Source organism: Sabethes cyaneus, chromosome 3 (assembly GCF_943734655.1).
Source record: "Sabethes cyaneus chromosome 3, idSabCyanKW18_F2, whole genome shotgun sequence".
NCBI lineage: Eukaryota > Metazoa > Arthropoda > Insecta > Diptera > Culicidae > Sabethes > Sabethes cyaneus.
This window is the reverse complement of record NC_071355.1, coordinates 4,574,132-4,592,401: the sequence shown is the minus strand read 5'-3', so window position 1 is coordinate 4,592,401 and position 18,270 is coordinate 4,574,132. Positions and strand designations below refer to the sequence as shown.

Here is an 18,270-nt window from a genome sequence, read left to right as displayed (position 1 = left end):
GTTCTGATTAATTTCATTAATTTGATAAATGATATGAAAGAATTAGTTTTAGACTATTAGGCTCTTTTATAAACATTATACATTACGCATTATACAACATTTATTATTTTTTAAATTTGCTAGCCTATAAAACTGTTTATTAGCAAGAATAAAGATTCTGTTTCAATATATGTATATTGCATACCATATTAACGGACAACTACAGCAGACGGAATTAGGCATTATCTAGAGCTATCGAATTTACTTTTACAAAAAATAAATTAACAGCCAGCTTAACTGTTGAGTGCTATAAATCGAAAAATCAACATTTTCCACATGTTTTCAATGAATATTTGGCAATCAAAATTGTAAAATAAGTTTTAGGATTCTGGAAAGATTACCATTTCTAACTAATGTTGATTTCAGATAATCGCCGCCACCGCAATGTTTGTTCGATTTAATCGTCGTTTTTCGGCGAAATAAGTATGAAGATTTTTAAATACCAGTTAGTCCGGACGTTTCGAGCTACTACTGGTCTTCGCTCATCATCTGCGGACAACTTTTTCGTCCATTAGGTTCTACTTGGACTTGGAGAAAGATAAACCAAGTAGAACCTAATGGACGAAAAAGTTGTCCGCAGATGATGAGCGAAGACCGGTAGTAGCTCGAAACGTCCGGACTAACTGGTATTTAAAATCTTCATACTTATTTCGCCGAAAAATAGCGATTAAATCGAACAAACATTTCTAACTCAGTTTCTAAGTATTTCAGTATTCAGTATTTCTAACACAGTTGTAACGAACAGATGTTCTGTGAAAATCAGGCACTATTGACCATTCAATCAAAGTTACCCTCATCAACATGTTTGTTAGCCCAGCAACGACGCTTCATATTGAATGCGACGCCGGTTGATTTGCACCGATAATAATCGTAGTAGTCTAAAACATTATCTATGCGACGAATGGCGGGAAAAGTAAAATATCGGTTTTTTACTATTTTTCAGTTTTTCGCGTAGATTTTTAATATTTTTTTTTGCGTATAAACCTGACGCAAACCAAAACACATCAACTGAAAAAAGTATCATGCAATTCCGCCCTGCCGTTCTTGAGTTTATCCCTTACAAACAAACGAACCAACTTGGTTTTATTATATAGATAACTTCCGAAGAAGCTGTACTTGGAACACAAGCAAGAGCTCCACTGGAGCAGAGCAAATGCGCTGAACTTTATAGTTCCTGCAAAAGCGGCAAATGTCAGCTAAGATCTTGCCTTATTCTCTTTAAATGATTAAGAGATGGACAATGCTCGGTGAGGAGTCCCGTGATTGTGCGTAGGTCACTACGCGTTAACTTGAGTTGATCCTTGTCTCGCTATACTGGCACCCAGAATAATGAAACTTTGACGGCAATCTAAAATGGAAATTTCCTTTAATAATGAAAAATCTACTTTTCGCACATCGATGATAAATAAAGTTTGTTGAAAGAGAATTTTAAAGGTGTACGATTTAATTGTTCTGCGGTTTAGATGATTGATTTTAGAACGGAAAACAAAGGAAATTTTTCGGGAGGAGGAAATTGTCGGGAAAAATTAAAATCTGATCGGGAAGTCGGGAATTTTTTTCAAGAAGTTCTGCAGCCACCCTGTAATTCCGCATCGTTTCAGTCGTCCTTTATAAGCCAAAAAATGCTTAACGAGCTAACTCTAAAGGATAAAATACGATAAACGATAAAATACGAGCACACTTTAAAGGATCAAGACTTAGCAAACGAGCTAGGTGTTGAAGGACCGAGAAAGTCTTTGTGTTTGAAATGGAGAAGATGGATTCCAGCAAGTAAATTTACGGATATCACAAGGCGCAAAGAAATATAAACTACGTGGAGTGTACACAATATATTACCTCCATATTCACCCGCAAACGTTAGTGCTGTCTTAGATGTAGAAGATGTATCCACACCAGGCTGGAACACCACTTGATGAGGCGTATTAAGACATCAGTCCACGAATCCTGATTGGCTTGGACAACGCAAAACTTGGACATGTAGGTAAACAAGAGTCGAGAGGGAAAGCAAAATGAACCGATCGCCGTGGAAACCCGCCTAGGTTGGATGGTATACGGTAACTGTACTGGTAAGAAAGAGGCGGCAAGTCATACTTTGCACTAGATAACCTCGGTGTCTTGAAACCACGCAAGCTTCCGCTCTCATAGAGAAACAGCGACTATTGGAGTCACTCCCAGTCCTTAGGGAAAATCGCTACGGGTGCGGTTTTTTACGAAAGTACGAGAATTACCGTCTTCCAGACAGTATAAAGCAATGGCCCTCCGTCGATGGAAATGCCTTCAAAACAGGTTTAGGGGAAGCACTCAAGGCTAAAATGCAGGAACACATCAGCAAGGAGTACGTCAGAATGCTATCCTCACAGGAGCTCCTTGAACCGCATTCAAAGGTGTGGTACCTTCTGATATTCGTGGTAGTAAATTCGAACAAACCGGGCAAGATTCGACTAGTGTGGGACGCTGCAGCCACTGTCAACGCCATAATATCAAGGAAATTCAGACAAAGGGCGGGTTCGAAATACGAAATTGGATTTCGAATTCTAATAAGGTTCAGGCAACTCTCGACGGTAAAGTAGCCGAGGAGATAAACCTGGATATTGGAGAGGAAGCCAAAACGGAGAAAGTGCTGGGGATGTGGTGGAGCACCGTAACAGATTGTTACACGTACAAGATGTCATCTCGATGATGTTCTTGTAGGTGCTTTTACAAGAAATCTGGAGAACATCGACCGGCTGGGATGATCCGATTTTCCTCAGATAACCTTCTCCGTATTGGTATTGGTGTCAGCTTTAGCCTTACATATAGGCTAACCGACGCGCAAGGTGTCGACTTGATGGCATTTGTTATTTGTTTACCGTGCGCGATGAAGGAGTAGCGCAACGTCGTATAGTAAAGTTGTTTGCGAGAGGTGAGTGACCCGGCGACATATTTCGGCAGTTGAAATCCCACGGGGTGAAGCGGAATTTCATCTATAACATCATCCATCGATATCGGGAGACGGGCTCGGCCAATGACCGTGCTAGATCCGGGCGGCCGCGTTCGGCGAGGACGCCAGCAGCCATCAAGGTGGTAAGAGAGCGGGTTCGCCGAAAAATGAACCACTCGATCCGGAAGACCGCTATTGACCTGGATGTGTCGATCGAGACTGCCCACACCATCATGGCCAAGGACCTGGGATGCAAGCCGTACAAGAAACGCGTGAACCTTGGTAACGCAGGCTACAACGAAGACAGGGTGTCGACTCAAATCCAAAAATAAAATTCCCTGACTTTCCCTGATTTTCCCTGATGCACAAAATATTTTTCCCTGACCCTCAAAACTCGAATATAAAGCTTATTTGGGCGATTTCTGGCTTAAGTTTTCAACCCTTTAGCATGGCTTATGCGACCTGCTGAAAACTAAAGCTAGATTTCTTCATGTTTTAAGAACACATTTCAAAGATTCTTAACCTATTTCTTACCAGCGATTCTAAAACGCAACGCACTCTTCTCTCGATTCTAGGGACAATTTTGTTTGAGGTATCAACTGGAATCCAAAGATACAAAGATTGAGAAATAATCTAATCGACCTGTTTTTGCCCAAAGCTTAGATGTTACGTACAACAAAATTACAGCCGTGTAAACATAACAAATCTTGCTAAGTTTCGGTCAGCTCAAACTAGTAACTTTGCCGCTGGAAACTGGACACATGTCTGCGGTTTTTCAGTTGAACTAAAACAAAACTTTCCTGGAAGTTCAGCTTGTTATCTCTGCTGCAAAAAGTATGGGGTTAAGGAGATGATTCTCCAAAGATTTTAGGTACAAAAACGTGCGTTTTGCTGGCTTCGAGGTACGGCAAAAGTTTAGCTAGATATATTGTTAGAAAATGTCCAAATGGCAAATATTTTAACCCTCAACAGTGGACAGTATGCGAAGTTAAGACTTAAGACTAAAGCTGAGTGTCATGATTTTGGATTGCAACTATCGAGGCTTGAGAGCAACATTGACTCGAAGGAAGTTCGGTCCGATGACCATATATGGCTGTTGAGAATTAAGGCAAATTCTTCAACCACAGCTTAATCGACGTATACTCACCAACAAATCATAAATCCGATGATACTAGGGACGAATTGAACCACCCAGTTAGCTTCGAGGTACGATGCTGATCTAACAAGCCAGTTGTGTTCAAATCTCGGCTAGCCGGTTTTTGCTGGATAGAGTCAGTAGGATCGTTGCACTGACCCCGTAATTTTCCTGTACTCTAACAGCCGGCTGCGAAGTCTGTCGATAAAGAAGGATAATGTCTAATGACGGTTTAAGCTCAAGACTTTGCTTGGCTTTGCTAGGGACGAATTCTATGACAGGTTCGAAAGGATTTAAGGGGTGCGCACGACTTGAAAATTCAAGACTCTAGCTCCCAGATCGATCCTGTTGAACGGTCGATACTTTTTAGAAGTCATCAATGTAGGTCTTTTCTTAGCGACTTTGACCACTATCTCGTAGTAAGATCCACGCAAGGTTATCGAAATCGGCGAAGGCTCGCAATGAGAAGATGTTGCATTTCAACATCCAGCCGTCTACGGCATATGACGTTGCAGTGAAGTACACCAGAAAGCTTGATCAACGAATCGCAGAACAGCAGGAAGAAAGGGAATAAGATGTAAGTGGGATGTGGAGGATCCTCCATGGCACCAATAACTACGAGGGAAGTGATAGGCACGACGTGTAGAAGACAATGTAACAGCTTATTTGAAGTCGAATGCCAGAAAATGATAGACGAGAAGAACCAGGCCAAGAGTCGCATGCTCACTGCGGATCACGTCAGAACAGAGAAACATGTAAGCTTACTGCTTATTACGTAACCAGCTGAACCGCAGTCCCGAAGGTTGCCGCCAACTCGCATAAACGCAAATTCTACAGAACGTTAATGCTTCCGGTAACCCTTAACGGACATGAATCATGGGCGCTGAAGGAAGATGATCAATGCTTGGGGCTTCTGAGTGTAAAATTCTGCAATTGGTGAAAACGCTCTAGATCGCGTGTAAATAACAGTCTGTTTTTTTTTTGTTTTAAATTTTTTGAATAACAGTCTGTATCGTGAGGCCTGCCATTGCCGATTTCGTGCACTACAGCGAGTGAAGTCTGACAATTGTACGGCGCAAAACAAATAAAAAATTTACGGCAAACTGAAAGATAATCGAATTGCCACTAGACTTGTAACAAGTTTTAAATCAACCGATCAATCTGCGTATATTTTACACGAAAATTGATTCGATTCCAAAGTTTATCAATAATATTGCCGGGTAAATAAAATTTCCCTGATTGAATTTCGAAATTCCCTGATATTCCCTGATTTCCCTGATCCAGAAATGAATTCCCTGATATTCCCTGATTTTCCAGGTTTTTCCAGGAAATCGACACCCTGGAAGAAGAGGCTGGACAGAGCAAAACTGATACTTTCGCGGCACGACGCTGGTCAGGAATTCGTGTTTTCTGATGAGAAACTCTTAATCTTGCAACAGCCGCACAATGTCCAAAATGATCGGCTGTGGGCGCCGACGTTGGCCAGCATCCCTCCGTCCCACATGCAGGAGGGATGCGTGATCGAATGTGCCTTGGCAGGAGCTAAAACTAGCGTAGCACCACTGAAGTTCCACCCAATTCCACGATCCGGGCCTTCAAGTAGCTCTACTTGGTGTGTGGCTTGCGAATACCATACGAAGTCTCTATCCATCCAAATCTCGAGGCGCCTCTTTTCGACGGATTCCAAGGACGTGAATAAGGTCTAACGTTACAGTCAATTCGCTGCCTTTCGGGTAAATAAAATCCATGAACCTACAGATTGGCGACTGGCGCTGGGTTCGTACAAAGCAAAACGCTACCGATAATGGAACCAAAGGGGCACGAAACCCAGATCTATCCGCAGATAGTCGCTGGTTTAGAAGACCAGAATTTCTTCGACAAGGAAAACAGGAGTGGCCTGTTATACCAAGCTTCGGAAAAACCACCGACGAGGAACTGCGCCCACGCTTACGTGGGACAAATCGGTAACAAAGTCAGTGATAGATCCACAGGCTTTCTCTAAGTGGACTCCTTCGTCACACAGCCTACATTTTTCGCTACGTTGATAATCTAAAACGAAGAGAGGAGAAGAGAAAGGAAGATCGCATCTGTGGGCCATTGAAGCAGCAAGAATTGTCACAATACGATCATGAATGAGCTTTTCTGTAACGCTACCGTATTCCTCCCTTGAAAGCGACCTACAACGCTCTTCGGAAGAGCTGTTAACATTGCAAGAACTACACAACGAAACCACAACCACCGATGATGGGCGACCTTTCACAGGCACGCCTGGCTGCATTTAGCCGTCCTTTTAGGTACATGGGGGTGGATAACTTCGGTCCGATACTAGTCTCTATGGGCAGACAATCTGCAAAACGGTGGGGAGTTCTTATCACTTGCCTGACAACACGCGTCATCCACCTGCAAATCGCTCACATACTGTCCACCAACTCCTGCATAACGGCAATCCGGAACGTCATAGGAAGCTAGAAGGGGAGCTCCTGCTGTTATATATAGTGACCATAGAACGAATTTGCAAGATACCAGCAAAGAACTAAAGACAACTATTGAAGTGCTCGACCAAGACAAATTAGCGAGAGAGTTCACCATCTCGGGGGTGCCTGGGAACGTCTGATCCGTAGTGTGAAGCAAAACTTTGCCAAGTCGTGCAGACTGTCAACCGACGAAGTGCTAAAAATAAATATTATTAACTCTCGACTGTTGATCGAGATTCCCTTGTTGACACTTAACGACTTCCTGTTGGGGTCAACAAATGGTCTAAAGTCTTGGGTTCCCTTCGATGATAGGCCGCATAAAACAAAGGAGCTGTTGGACGCAATCTCAAATCATGGCTGATCAATTCTGGAAGCGTTGGGTACTACATGCCCACGATCAGTGTTGGGCACCGCTAATTCGCTAACCGACCAATCGCGAAACGCTAGTTATACTTTATAATTTATACTCAAAAAGCAAAGCCTGGCTGCTGCTGATTCCGTTGTCGAAATTTGACCTTCTGTTTTTATACGACAGACTTTCGCAACCTGGGAACACTGGGAGGCGCTTTATACTCTACTTATACTTATTTATATTCAATCAAACCGAATTGTTACTGATCCATAATTCTAAATAAAGTGCGGGTGATTATTTTAAAACTGATAAATTGTAACACATTTTATTCATTATACCGTGGATGCACCATACTTGACGCGGGTCCAAAGTTGACGCACTTTTCAGAAATTTTCTATAATAACTTATCTTGACTATTAATATTTCGCAAAAGTGTACCTTTGATACTTTGTTTACACTTATGAAACGCATTCATGCCATAAAAAGCTTTTGATTGGTCATTTATAATTGTAAATACAAAATAAACAGAAAGGGTGTTTGTCAAATGCGCCATTTTTTTCCTACCTTAGCACAAACGCTAAAGAAACACTCAACTATGTTTTATATTTTTTTACGCGTAAAAGTGCTTTTTTGTTCTAATATCTTCGAAAACTGTTAAAACTTAAGTATTATTAATATATTGTACACGTTATTCGAACTGTAAAAGCTTTTTAGCTTATTTCTGGACAAAAATGTTTTGCGTCAAATTAGGCTCTTAGTGTTCCTTATTATTTACAGAGTAAGATATAAAAAGTATATCATCTTTTCCGACACTAAATATCTCGTAAGTCACCAAGAAAGATATTGGTTCAACAGTTTACCGTCTCATTAGGTGTTACAGAGGCCACAGTTCGTCGGAAAAAGCTGCAGAAAACACTTTCCCAGGGCAAACATATGGTTTTAGCGTTGGAGAGGAGGTCCTATAAACTGTAAATGACTTGTTTTGCTTATGAGTAAAATCAAGTTCCCCAAACGGGTAGGGCAATCAAAAATATTGGTTTAGGTTAAATTAGGACACTTTTTTCGTTGGTCTGACCGATCCAATCCCGCAGTTACTGCAGTTTCCGGTAAGTGGCTAATTTAGTTTTTCCTGCGACACCCTGAATCTTGATACTTTCCTAGCTGTCATTCAAAACAATGTACAACTGTTTTAGGAAAGTCATTTCCAGAATTTTCATTGTTAAACACAAATTATGTAAGATTTTTGAATAGCCTGGTTGTGTTTGCAATATAAACATATCGGCTGTGGGCTGTCCCAATTCTCCCAACGTTTTCGCAAAAACTGGGGTGAAATATATCCACACAAATAACGAAAATCTTGTGCAACTATTTAAAATAATGCGCAGTTATCTAAAATACAAAATACATCGTCGTTTTTGTTAAATTATACTAATTTTTCAAGTGCGTCAAATAAGGAACATTTCGCGTCAAATAAGGCACGTTGCAAAATTCATGCGTCAATTTAGGATCCCGAGCGTCTTACAAAAACTTGACAAAATATAAAGAATTCAATGCATATTTACTGTTTGTTTATTTTTTACATATTCTTTGCTAGTCTAACTATTACTGTGCAAAACCTTGACTTTATTGGCCAAACCGTCATTTTGAAATTAATATTTAAAATTGAAAATTTCTTAACCGCGTCAAATTTGGTGCTTCCACGGTAATAGGTTTTGATCTCAGTTTTATTAAGAAAAGCCGTGTAATAAATATAAATTAGTAATAATTTGTACAGTGATAGATTACAATGCAAGTTGCTGCGATATGTTCAGAAATAAACAGTGACTGTTAATTTGCAGTTTGCGATTAGTGATTAGCGAAATTTTCACGATTATGAAGCAAAATGTATCGGTATGCGAATTAGCGAATTAGCGGTGCCCAACACTGCCCACGATCATTCGTCGAACCAAGTAATTCACATCCGCAAAACCTATTGCCGTCGGCGAAATCGTTGTTGTCGTGGACCCGAAGTTTCATCGAAATCGTTGGCCGAAGGGATCGTCCCGCGATCGAAGAGCAATGCGGACTATGCTGTCCGACCCCGACGTACAATAAAGAGAATAAAACCAACCAGATCGATCAGTGTGCTGTTGGCAGCGATTTCTTACATCTACTTAAAATTGATCCTAAACTTTCTAAAAATTACCAGTTTTACGATTAAAAGTAATCGTTAACCTAAATATTTGCTTAAATTAGCTTACGGATTAGCCTTAATCGCTAAACATAAACGCTGCTCGAGCCAAAGATGCTGATACACACCGCCGCCGGATTTTGGCAACATACAAACATTATTATAACATCAACCTTTCACTGCAAACTAGAACGTTTCCCACAGCCTGGAAGAGCTCGTGTATGACACCAGTATTTAAAAACACAAAACGGATATTGCCAACTATCGTGGGATAACATCGCTGTCCGCTGAATCAAAATGCTTTGAGATCATATTGAACAAAGGGGTTTTTGAGGCGTGCAAACACTATATTACGCCATCCCAACATGGGTTCTTCCACAAGCGTTCTATAGTGTCGAACCTCTGTGATTCACTTCCTTCTGTATAAGCAACATGGACAGTGGTATGCAAAATGATTCGGTATATACAGACATCAAAGCAACTTTCGACACAGTAGACCATGAAATAATACTGTACGCAAAATTTTGTCGTCTCGGCTTCTCGGATAGACTGTGTGACTGGCTGAAACCTTATTTGACAAAAAAAAAGCAAAGCCGTGTGCTTAAACCGTCATTAGACTTTACCCTTCTTTATCGACAGACTTCGCAGCCGACTGTTAGGGTACAGGAATTACGAGGCCAGTGTAACGATCCTACTGACTCTATCTAGCAAGCAACGCTTAGCTGAGATACGAACATACCTCGAAGCTAACTGGGCATTTGATAAACTGACAGCTATATGAAAAGATAGGATCGGCTGAATCGACAACATTCACTCCGCAGTGCGGCGTTTCTCAAGGAAGTAATTTAGGACACCTTCTATTCGCTCTCTTCTTCAATGATGTCTCCCTGATCCTACCAAACGGAAGTGTCCTGATCTACGCGAGTTATTTGAAGATGTATCTTGTCATCCGCAAGTTAGATGATTGTTTCCGTCTAGAGAATATGCTGAATAGGTTTACCAGATGGTGCCGACTAAACCGTTTTGTGGTTAGTATAGCGAAGTGCTATAAGTGCTATTATAATTTCTTATCGCAGAGTTAAATACGCTACAAAGTATAGGAAGTAACCTAGGACCGCTGGTGTTTTTTTTTTCTGTTAATCAATTAATCTTCAATTCGGGCAGTCTACCTAAGCCAAGCTTAATCAAATAATTTTCAATTCATTCATCACGGTTCTGTGGAGAAAGGAAGGTTTATTTTAGTTTTAAACTCCTTGAGGTTCAAGGTTTTGTTGCATTTCAAATATTTCCATATTTTTCATCATAATTGTATATTCAATATGTTTTTTATTTTTTCTGCTATTAACCAAGACTTTCTTACCACTTCCAGACTATCTGCAAATCGTCGACACACCGATGGATCTTCGCACGATCAAGGAAGACCTCCTGGGAGGAAACTACGAGGCGCCGTTAGATTTCTGCAAAGACATGAAACTGATATTCCAGAATTCGCGAAACTACAACACTAACAAGCGATCAAGGGTAAGTTTTGCTCGTTTGCTACAATGGTTTTCCTTTCTTTCTTACAAAGACACAAGATAGTTTCCATCAGCGTATAGCACCAGCGCGTTTAGCTAACATTAAATAGTAGAAATATATATTAGCTGGCCAGGTGGTTGTTGCACAACCATTCCCAGGAATGAGAATGGTTGGGCAACATTTTTTTAGCTACTCGCGTGCGCCGCCACTCTTGCTGAACTCCATATTTCATTCGTCTTTGTCTTTGTTTTTCTCATTCCACCCATGCACTCACCGCCACTAATAAAATGAACAAAAAAAAAATCTAACAATTCTCCCCAAACCCACGAATGAGCAATTCATATAAAAATTTATTAAAACGTAAAAATTTCCAACCGATTATCTCTTGTGTATTATGTGTGTGTGATATGATAGGAAAGTATTGCGGTAAGAGATCCTTTCTTCTTCAGTATGTTTACAGTTTTCGTTTCTTTGCCTAATTTTTCCGGGACCGGTACGAAGAGTTTGTGCTTCTTCGCTTTGAATGAATGAATGAAAACCAACACTTAGTGCCCGTTCGTCCCGACTCTCTTATATGACGTATGAGTTTCCTTTCAGTGGATTTTTTTCCTTTCAATTTCAATGCATGGAATTTGTATGTTGTTAAATGGAAACGGAACGTTTCCCCCCTGATATTGGACAAATTTTACAATCGGAACTTTCTGTAGTTGTGTATTGCTTTGTTTTAATTTTAATAAATTTTTATTGAATTGTGCGTAAAATTTCGTGATAAGTCAAAAACAGTATTAGTTGCTGCCTAAAATATGTTTCCCTCGTTTGATTGATAATTTAGAAGAAGAAAAAGGAAAATCCTAAAATTGACGACGGTTTGTTCTGTTTGCTTTTGCAGATTTACTCGATGACCCTGAGGCTAAGTACATTATTTGAGGCTCACATGAAACCGATTATTTACGTGTGGAAGTCGGCTCGAAGGCGCGGCAAAGCGAACGCTGCCAAGCGAAAAACTGCTGGTGGAGGAGGCGGAGGAGGAGGAGCAGGCGGTGGAGCAGGGCCTAGCGGGTCGGGAGCGGCGAAAAATCGCCGAACGGCAGACGATCGGAGCAGTCGCGGTGGCGGAGGAACCAGTGGTGGTGGTGCGTCGAATCGTCGCTCCAATCAGAGTCATAATACAACCGGATCTTCGTCGAGAACGCATCGTTCCGACGATGACGATGATGATAACGGGGACGATCACACCGGAGGTGGAGGAGAAGGTCCAAGAAAGAGGCCTACACGGAATGGAACAGCTGCTGCTGCTGCAGCAGCAGCATTGTCCTCTAGCACTAGACGAGGACAAACCAGCGGCTCGAATGGGGTATCGTCCAGCAGTAATAATGCAAGTAGTGCTGCGAATTTGGCCCAGCCAGGGCCCAGTCGAAGTCGGGCAGCGGTTGGGACGTCGGCAGGATCTGCAAGTACGACTCGAGTTACGAGAAGATCTCAGGAGACAGAGGAAGACCGCACGGTGAGCACCGAGGAAACCGAAAGCTCCAGCGAGTCGAGTGATAGTGACAGTGATGACAGCACTGGAGTACCGGTGTCGTACCGAAGGAACTATGATTCCGGCGATATTTACGATCCGTACAAGAGTAAACGAAGAAGGAAGCCAAAGCCGAAGAAGGACAAGAGAAATCCCAGTAAAAGTGTCGTCAGCAGTTCGACGACTAAAAAGAAACCGTCAGCTGCCGCTAGTGGATCCCGTTCGGAAGGAGGGATGTCAACAAGCCGGCACCAGTCAGCGTTGCGGTCGAGAAACGCTAACTCAAATGCTGCCGGAATATCCGGCTCCAGCAGACTGCTGGAGCGTGTAGTTGATATGCGTGATGAGCGCGAGGAACGTAGGAGAGAGCAAGAAAGTGATAAGCCAAAGAATACCAGCACCTCCTCCACCACCACCACCAGTCCGGCTAACAGCAGTGGACGAACACTGCGAAGCGCTCGAAACAATACCGGAAGCGACAGTGACGAGGATGATGCCGGAGAAGGACCTAGCAGTGGACGAAGGCCTCTAAAACGGCCCCAACGCTACGAGTCGGATCACAGTTATCACATGGAACGACCGAAAGCTGCACGCATAGTTTCCGACTCCGAACACGAAGAATTTCCGCGATCAACGCGAGGCAGCACCCGTCGGGCACAAGCCGAGTGGGGCAAGAGTGAAGACAGTTTAGACGTTCAGGACAATGACGACGAGCAACCGTCGAACTCGCAGCAACCACCTGCCCGAAAGCGGCTGCGTACTCGGATATCCGACCCGGAACACAGCCAGGAAGAGGTGACCAACATCATCAGCAAGCGTGTTCCGTCACAGCGAACCGCGGCCAACCGAACCGCTCGCAGCAACCAATGGCGAGCCAGTGAAAGTGACAACGACCCGCACGGTCAGCTACAATCTCCCGAACAACCGAGTACGAGCTCTGCCGGGTCTTCTCGTTTGCGCTCGCTTAACCGCTCGAACGGTGGAGCTTCCCCCGCTAAGTCTCCTCGAAAACCCGAAAGCCGAGCAGCCACCAGTCGAAGAACGCGAAACGTCTCCCGCAGTGAACCCTCGGTAACACCACCTCCGCATACGGTCGATCACAATTATGGTGAGCCATCGTCACGGAGAACGCGCAATCGGCACCAACTGTCGCGGCATCAGCGAAACGCAGATGAGCTGGATCAAACGCCCGATGACCACACGGAGGAGGCCAGTGACGACGACGTTCCGCTGAGGCCTCGATCGGGTCAAATCAGCTCTCGACTACGCAGCAAAACCAACTCACCGGCCAAACGAAAAAAGTCCAAAGCTGCTGCCGCCAGCTCGGATGACGAGCAGGCACAAGAGGAGGACTCCGACGAAGAGTTTGTCGGTGATCCGGACTCGGACGAAGAGGAGGAGGAAGAGGAGGAAGAAGAAGCCTCGGCGGCCGCCAGTACCGATGACGACTCGGATGACAACACACCGCTGCACATCGTTTCGTCGCAGCAGTCGCGCGGAAGCCGCTCGCGAACGGCCAGCAGAAGGAACCCAGAGAAACCGCCACGGGTTAGCAGCCAAAACGTTAGCAGTCGCACTCGGAATAGAGAGCACTATTCTTCCGAGGATGAGTACGGGGTAAGTTTTAACACTTTTAGCTTAAAAGTCCAATATCCGACTGTTATCGTTGCACGACAACTCAGAAAATTTGACGCAAAACTTTCGGACAGAAATTAATAACACTCTCACGACTCTCACCAGTATGCATCGTACAGTGTAGTATAGCTTCAGTTTGTGCCAGAAATCTGTTCAATTCTTCAAACGTTAATCTTGTATCGCCGACAATCCGTTTGAAATTTCATCGATTTACCATCTGCTTCCCAAATTCCTCCGAAGTGGGGACTTATAGGAGGAACGAAGTGCCATTATATACCCTTGGCAGAGCAGAACTCAGCCAATTTCTGCCGATGCTGTTGGTCCTCGAAGAGCCTTCTTTCCGTCGTCAAGTTCGACATCAACTCTAGGTGTATTCCCTCTCTACTTCCATACGTACAAAGACAATGACGTATCACTTGTATGGCTTGGTACTTCTGTTGCTCAATCGCATCATGAAAGGTCCTGCGCAATCAATACCCACTCTGCCAAATACAGGCGCCGGATTAACTTGAGATTCCGGCAGATCACTCATGAATTGGCTTCCCAATGCTGGTCCATGTTTAGCACAAATCTGAGGACACATCGAAACAGAACCGTAACGTGGCATTGGGGCGCCCTTGGCGAAGACCAAATTTAGCACTCTCTTTGTTACCTTAAAACCGTGATCTTTCCGGTAAAATTTTTTAAATCACCAACCAGATTCTGAACGGTTGTCCGACTTTCTCTAGAAAACCAAACACCAGAAAATAAAATGCCGAAGCTTATTCCCCAGAATGAATCATTGTCTAGAAAACCAAACTCCAGAATGTACTGTATGCCAGAAATTTTTTATCCAGAAAGTACCAAACTCCAGAAAACCATTTTCCAGAAAGCACTACTTACCAGAAAACTATTTTCAAGAACGAACCAATATCCAGAAAAATATCTAAAAGAACAAGTACCGTGCAAGCACCATATTTAAAACAGTGCCAAATTCCGAACAGTTGCATATTTCTCATAAATATTGACTAAATACTAGCTATTTAAACGATTTAATCACTACATCTGATGATTTCATATTCATAGAGTTTAATCAATATTTAAAAAAATGCAACTGTTCAGAATTAGGCACTGTTTTGAATATGGTGCTTGCACGGTAATTTGAGATATACGAATTTATTGAATTTAAATATTTACAGTTATTTTCTATGTTAACATATATTTACTTCTAGTATATTTACAGATATTTTCTAATTTAACTATTCTGGAGTATCAAAGCTATGGCTAAAATTTGCTCCTCCAAAGGCATATTATCGTCATCTGCTGTTGTTAAAATGTTTTTTAATTTACTTTCTCTTTTAGATGATTTTTTTCCCTGTCGTCTATTTGCAGCATCTCCTTGCAAGTAACGTAGGTACTCCGATGACGTTGACTGCTCCTCCTCCATAAATTGGCGTATCACAGCGTAGAATTTCAGGTCGCTGGTGCCCTTTAGAAGGGCGTTAAACTTATTATGAAAACCTTCTATGGCATTTGATGTTCTCGGGACGTCATTTATCGTATTTTCCCTCACTGACCACAACTCCGGGGGAAACCTGGGATGATTACCGCGCTTGCCTAATACATAATTTTTACTTATGTATTCAAAAAAAGGTGTCATGGTTTCTGGTGCTGTGGACTGGATAATGGCTAAGCCTTTAGGCACATTTTTTGGTTCCAAAAAGGCCAAGGCTTGGGCTTGTTTGAATGCCATTTGCATTTTTACACTTTTTGCGTATTGTCCATTTAAGCCTAGCTTCTGAATTCGTTTCCACCAGTTTTTTATTAAATGGAAGTAACATCCATATTGCGCGGCATTAGGGAACACTCTCCGAATTGCTTTGATTTCGGCAGCTTCAAAATCGGTTAATACGATCGAGGGGTTTACGTTAATATTGTTATCACTTGCGAAAGTTTTCAAAAGTTTTAAAGCTTTTTTATACGTTAATTCGCTTTTGTCAGGAAGAAGCATATTCACAAAAGGGAGAAATTTGCGTTCTGCACCATTGCCCACGGAGCCATGTATCGTGAAAACTTGCCGAAATTGTTTTGGCGATGACGAGAATGTTCCGTCGAGAATTATGATTGTAGACTGACTCAGTCTAGTCAAGTTGGCAATTGTAGTGAAAATCATAATACGTCCTTCACGAAATTGTATGTTTTTTATTAAGAAATCCCGACCATCGAACGTTTTGTTAAACGATGGATCGATTGTGTCATAATCGTCCGGATCTACCGGAAGATGCCCTTTGTGGCGTTGTCGTTGGCATTGCCTTTTTTGTGCTAATCTTGACATCGTTGTTTGAACCTATGAAAATAATTGCAAATGTATTTATAATGGGTCAGCACCAAAAGGATGCAAATTATAAGGTTGAAAGGCTATAACGTAATGCTAAAGGCAAAAAATTTAAGATATTTCATGATTTTATCAGAATGAAAAGAATCTAAGAAATTAATTATAATAGGGTAGAGCGAGGCTAGCTGATCAATTTTTAAATTAAATTCATATAGCAATTTACTGGTTTCCTTGTCGTCGCTTATTTGAAAAATCACATGAATCGAGAAAAAACATTTCAAGAAAATACATAGAATTTTCCACGATAAGGGAAAACTTCTATTTTCAAAATATTTCTTTTTCATATTCGTCAATTCATAATCTTTTCCTGACAGAACTTTTATAACTTTTTTGCTTATTTAACATTTGCCGAAATCCATAATCTTTAACTATTTCGCGGTGTACCATTTCGGCAAAAATCATTTTGCGGAAAATACCACTCCGCAGACAATATTGCGGAAACTTTTTAGCAGAAAGATTTAATTCGCGAAAAACCAGACAGTGTAAACTATCCTATGAAAATCCATGTAGCAGAGTGTATAATTTTACGCAAAACTATCTGACGGTCAGAATATATGTATTATTTTGCAGTAAACCATTTTGTGGAGTACCGCTTAGCAAAATGTTTTTAATTTAAAAAATAGGCCACGTAAAAATAAAAATTATATATCATTTGACGAAAATATTGAAAAAAGAATAAATGATTTTATATTTATTATGTTTTATTCATGAGGATGCGATGCACAAACAATGCAAAATGTTGTAAGCACTCGCCTCTATTCTACATACCGATCGGAGCCGGATCTGATCAGAAATCGCGCGTCGATCGAAATACATCGTATGCTATACACACGTCGATCGGAACGTTTCTGATCGCAATGAGCCCGATGGAAATGCAGAATCGAGGCGACTTTCTAGATGATTCAGGGCGAGACGGCCGTAGGCCGCGAGTGTTCGCCGGCGACCCGCCGTCGGAAGCGCCGGCCACTGCGGGGGGGCAGCCCCCCCGCAGAAACCACCTCTATTTAGGTGCATGCATTTTCCTAGGTTTACTCACCAGTAGGAGTTATCCCTTAGTTGAGCCCGCACGAGCGACAGCGAGTAAGGGCAGTATTTATATACCTAACAAATGAAGGCCGCGATTGTATTCTATTGTGGAATATTACAACTATTATGGATATTATGGAAAATAAAATGTTTAAATAATCTATTCTCCAATTTAAACATTTCGCATCTCGTTAGTTATTGAGAAAAGTTTCTCACGTTTGATATTATAATACGAGACACAACAATTAATATTCTTGCAAAACGTAGATTGGTAGATGCCTTGGCTGATGTAAAAAGTTTCAAGGTAACTACCCAATTGTTGACTATGACTTGTTATTTCACCAGTTTTATGAAATGATTTTAAATAAAGCTGTGTTAAAATTTTTACCTCGACTGGAAACTGCGCTGCGCACAAGCGGATTAATTTTTCGGGTTTCTCACTTCCTTCCAAAGCTTTCCTTTTGAGGGCAACTCTGTATCGTACCTTCTCAACGTGCAGTGGATCGGGCATGTGGTTATGTTCTGTGCAGGCTATCATTCTATGTTTTCCGTTGATGATTTCTGTCCGAGATCTTCCTGTACATTTCGAGCTTGCGTCTTGTGCTCGACGAAGTGCACACTGCCAATAGCATTTTTCTTCAATCTAGAAATTCAGACAACATTATAATAATTTTGGATTAGTGAACAATATTAATTAAAAAATCGTTTTGATTTTAAAAGGTTATCTGCGTACCTGTTTGTCTTTGTGGTAAATGTAGCCCTCATGTAGCAGTTTTAAACCACTTTTATTGATTTTCACCACTTCACAAGTATCATCATTTAGAGATGAAATCTCCTCAAACCCATAAAAACGATCTTCCATCTTCAAGTACTTTTGATAAACTAATATCTCGAAAGCTCACCAAGCTTTTATATATACCTCGCGCTACAATAGAAATGCTCTATTGTTCACAGAAACAGTAGAACAAGGAATGTCACAATGGAAATATTATATGTACTGCTCTTATTATCAAAGACCGAATAACACATCAGTAGACATGTTCTATTATTTTTTACACAATAGAAGATATATTTTAAAGCTGTGTCGTATTATCTCTCAGATTGTGTC

The 18,270-nt window shown here is 41.7% G+C and overlaps 1 protein-coding gene across 1 annotated transcript in view; it reads left to right on the top strand.

The window, feature by feature from the left end:
- Positions 1–18,270, top strand: part of LOC128741569 (PH-interacting protein) — a 64,248-nt gene that overhangs the window by 36,727 nt on the left and 9,251 nt on the right. The window contains exons 9-10 of the mRNA XM_053837490.1: positions 10,460–10,611; positions 11,498–13,744. Of these exons, the coding sequence (XP_053693465.1) occupies positions 10,460–10,611; positions 11,498–13,744 (2,399 nt within the window). The remainder of the gene's footprint in view (positions 1–10,459; positions 10,612–11,497; positions 13,745–18,270) is intronic.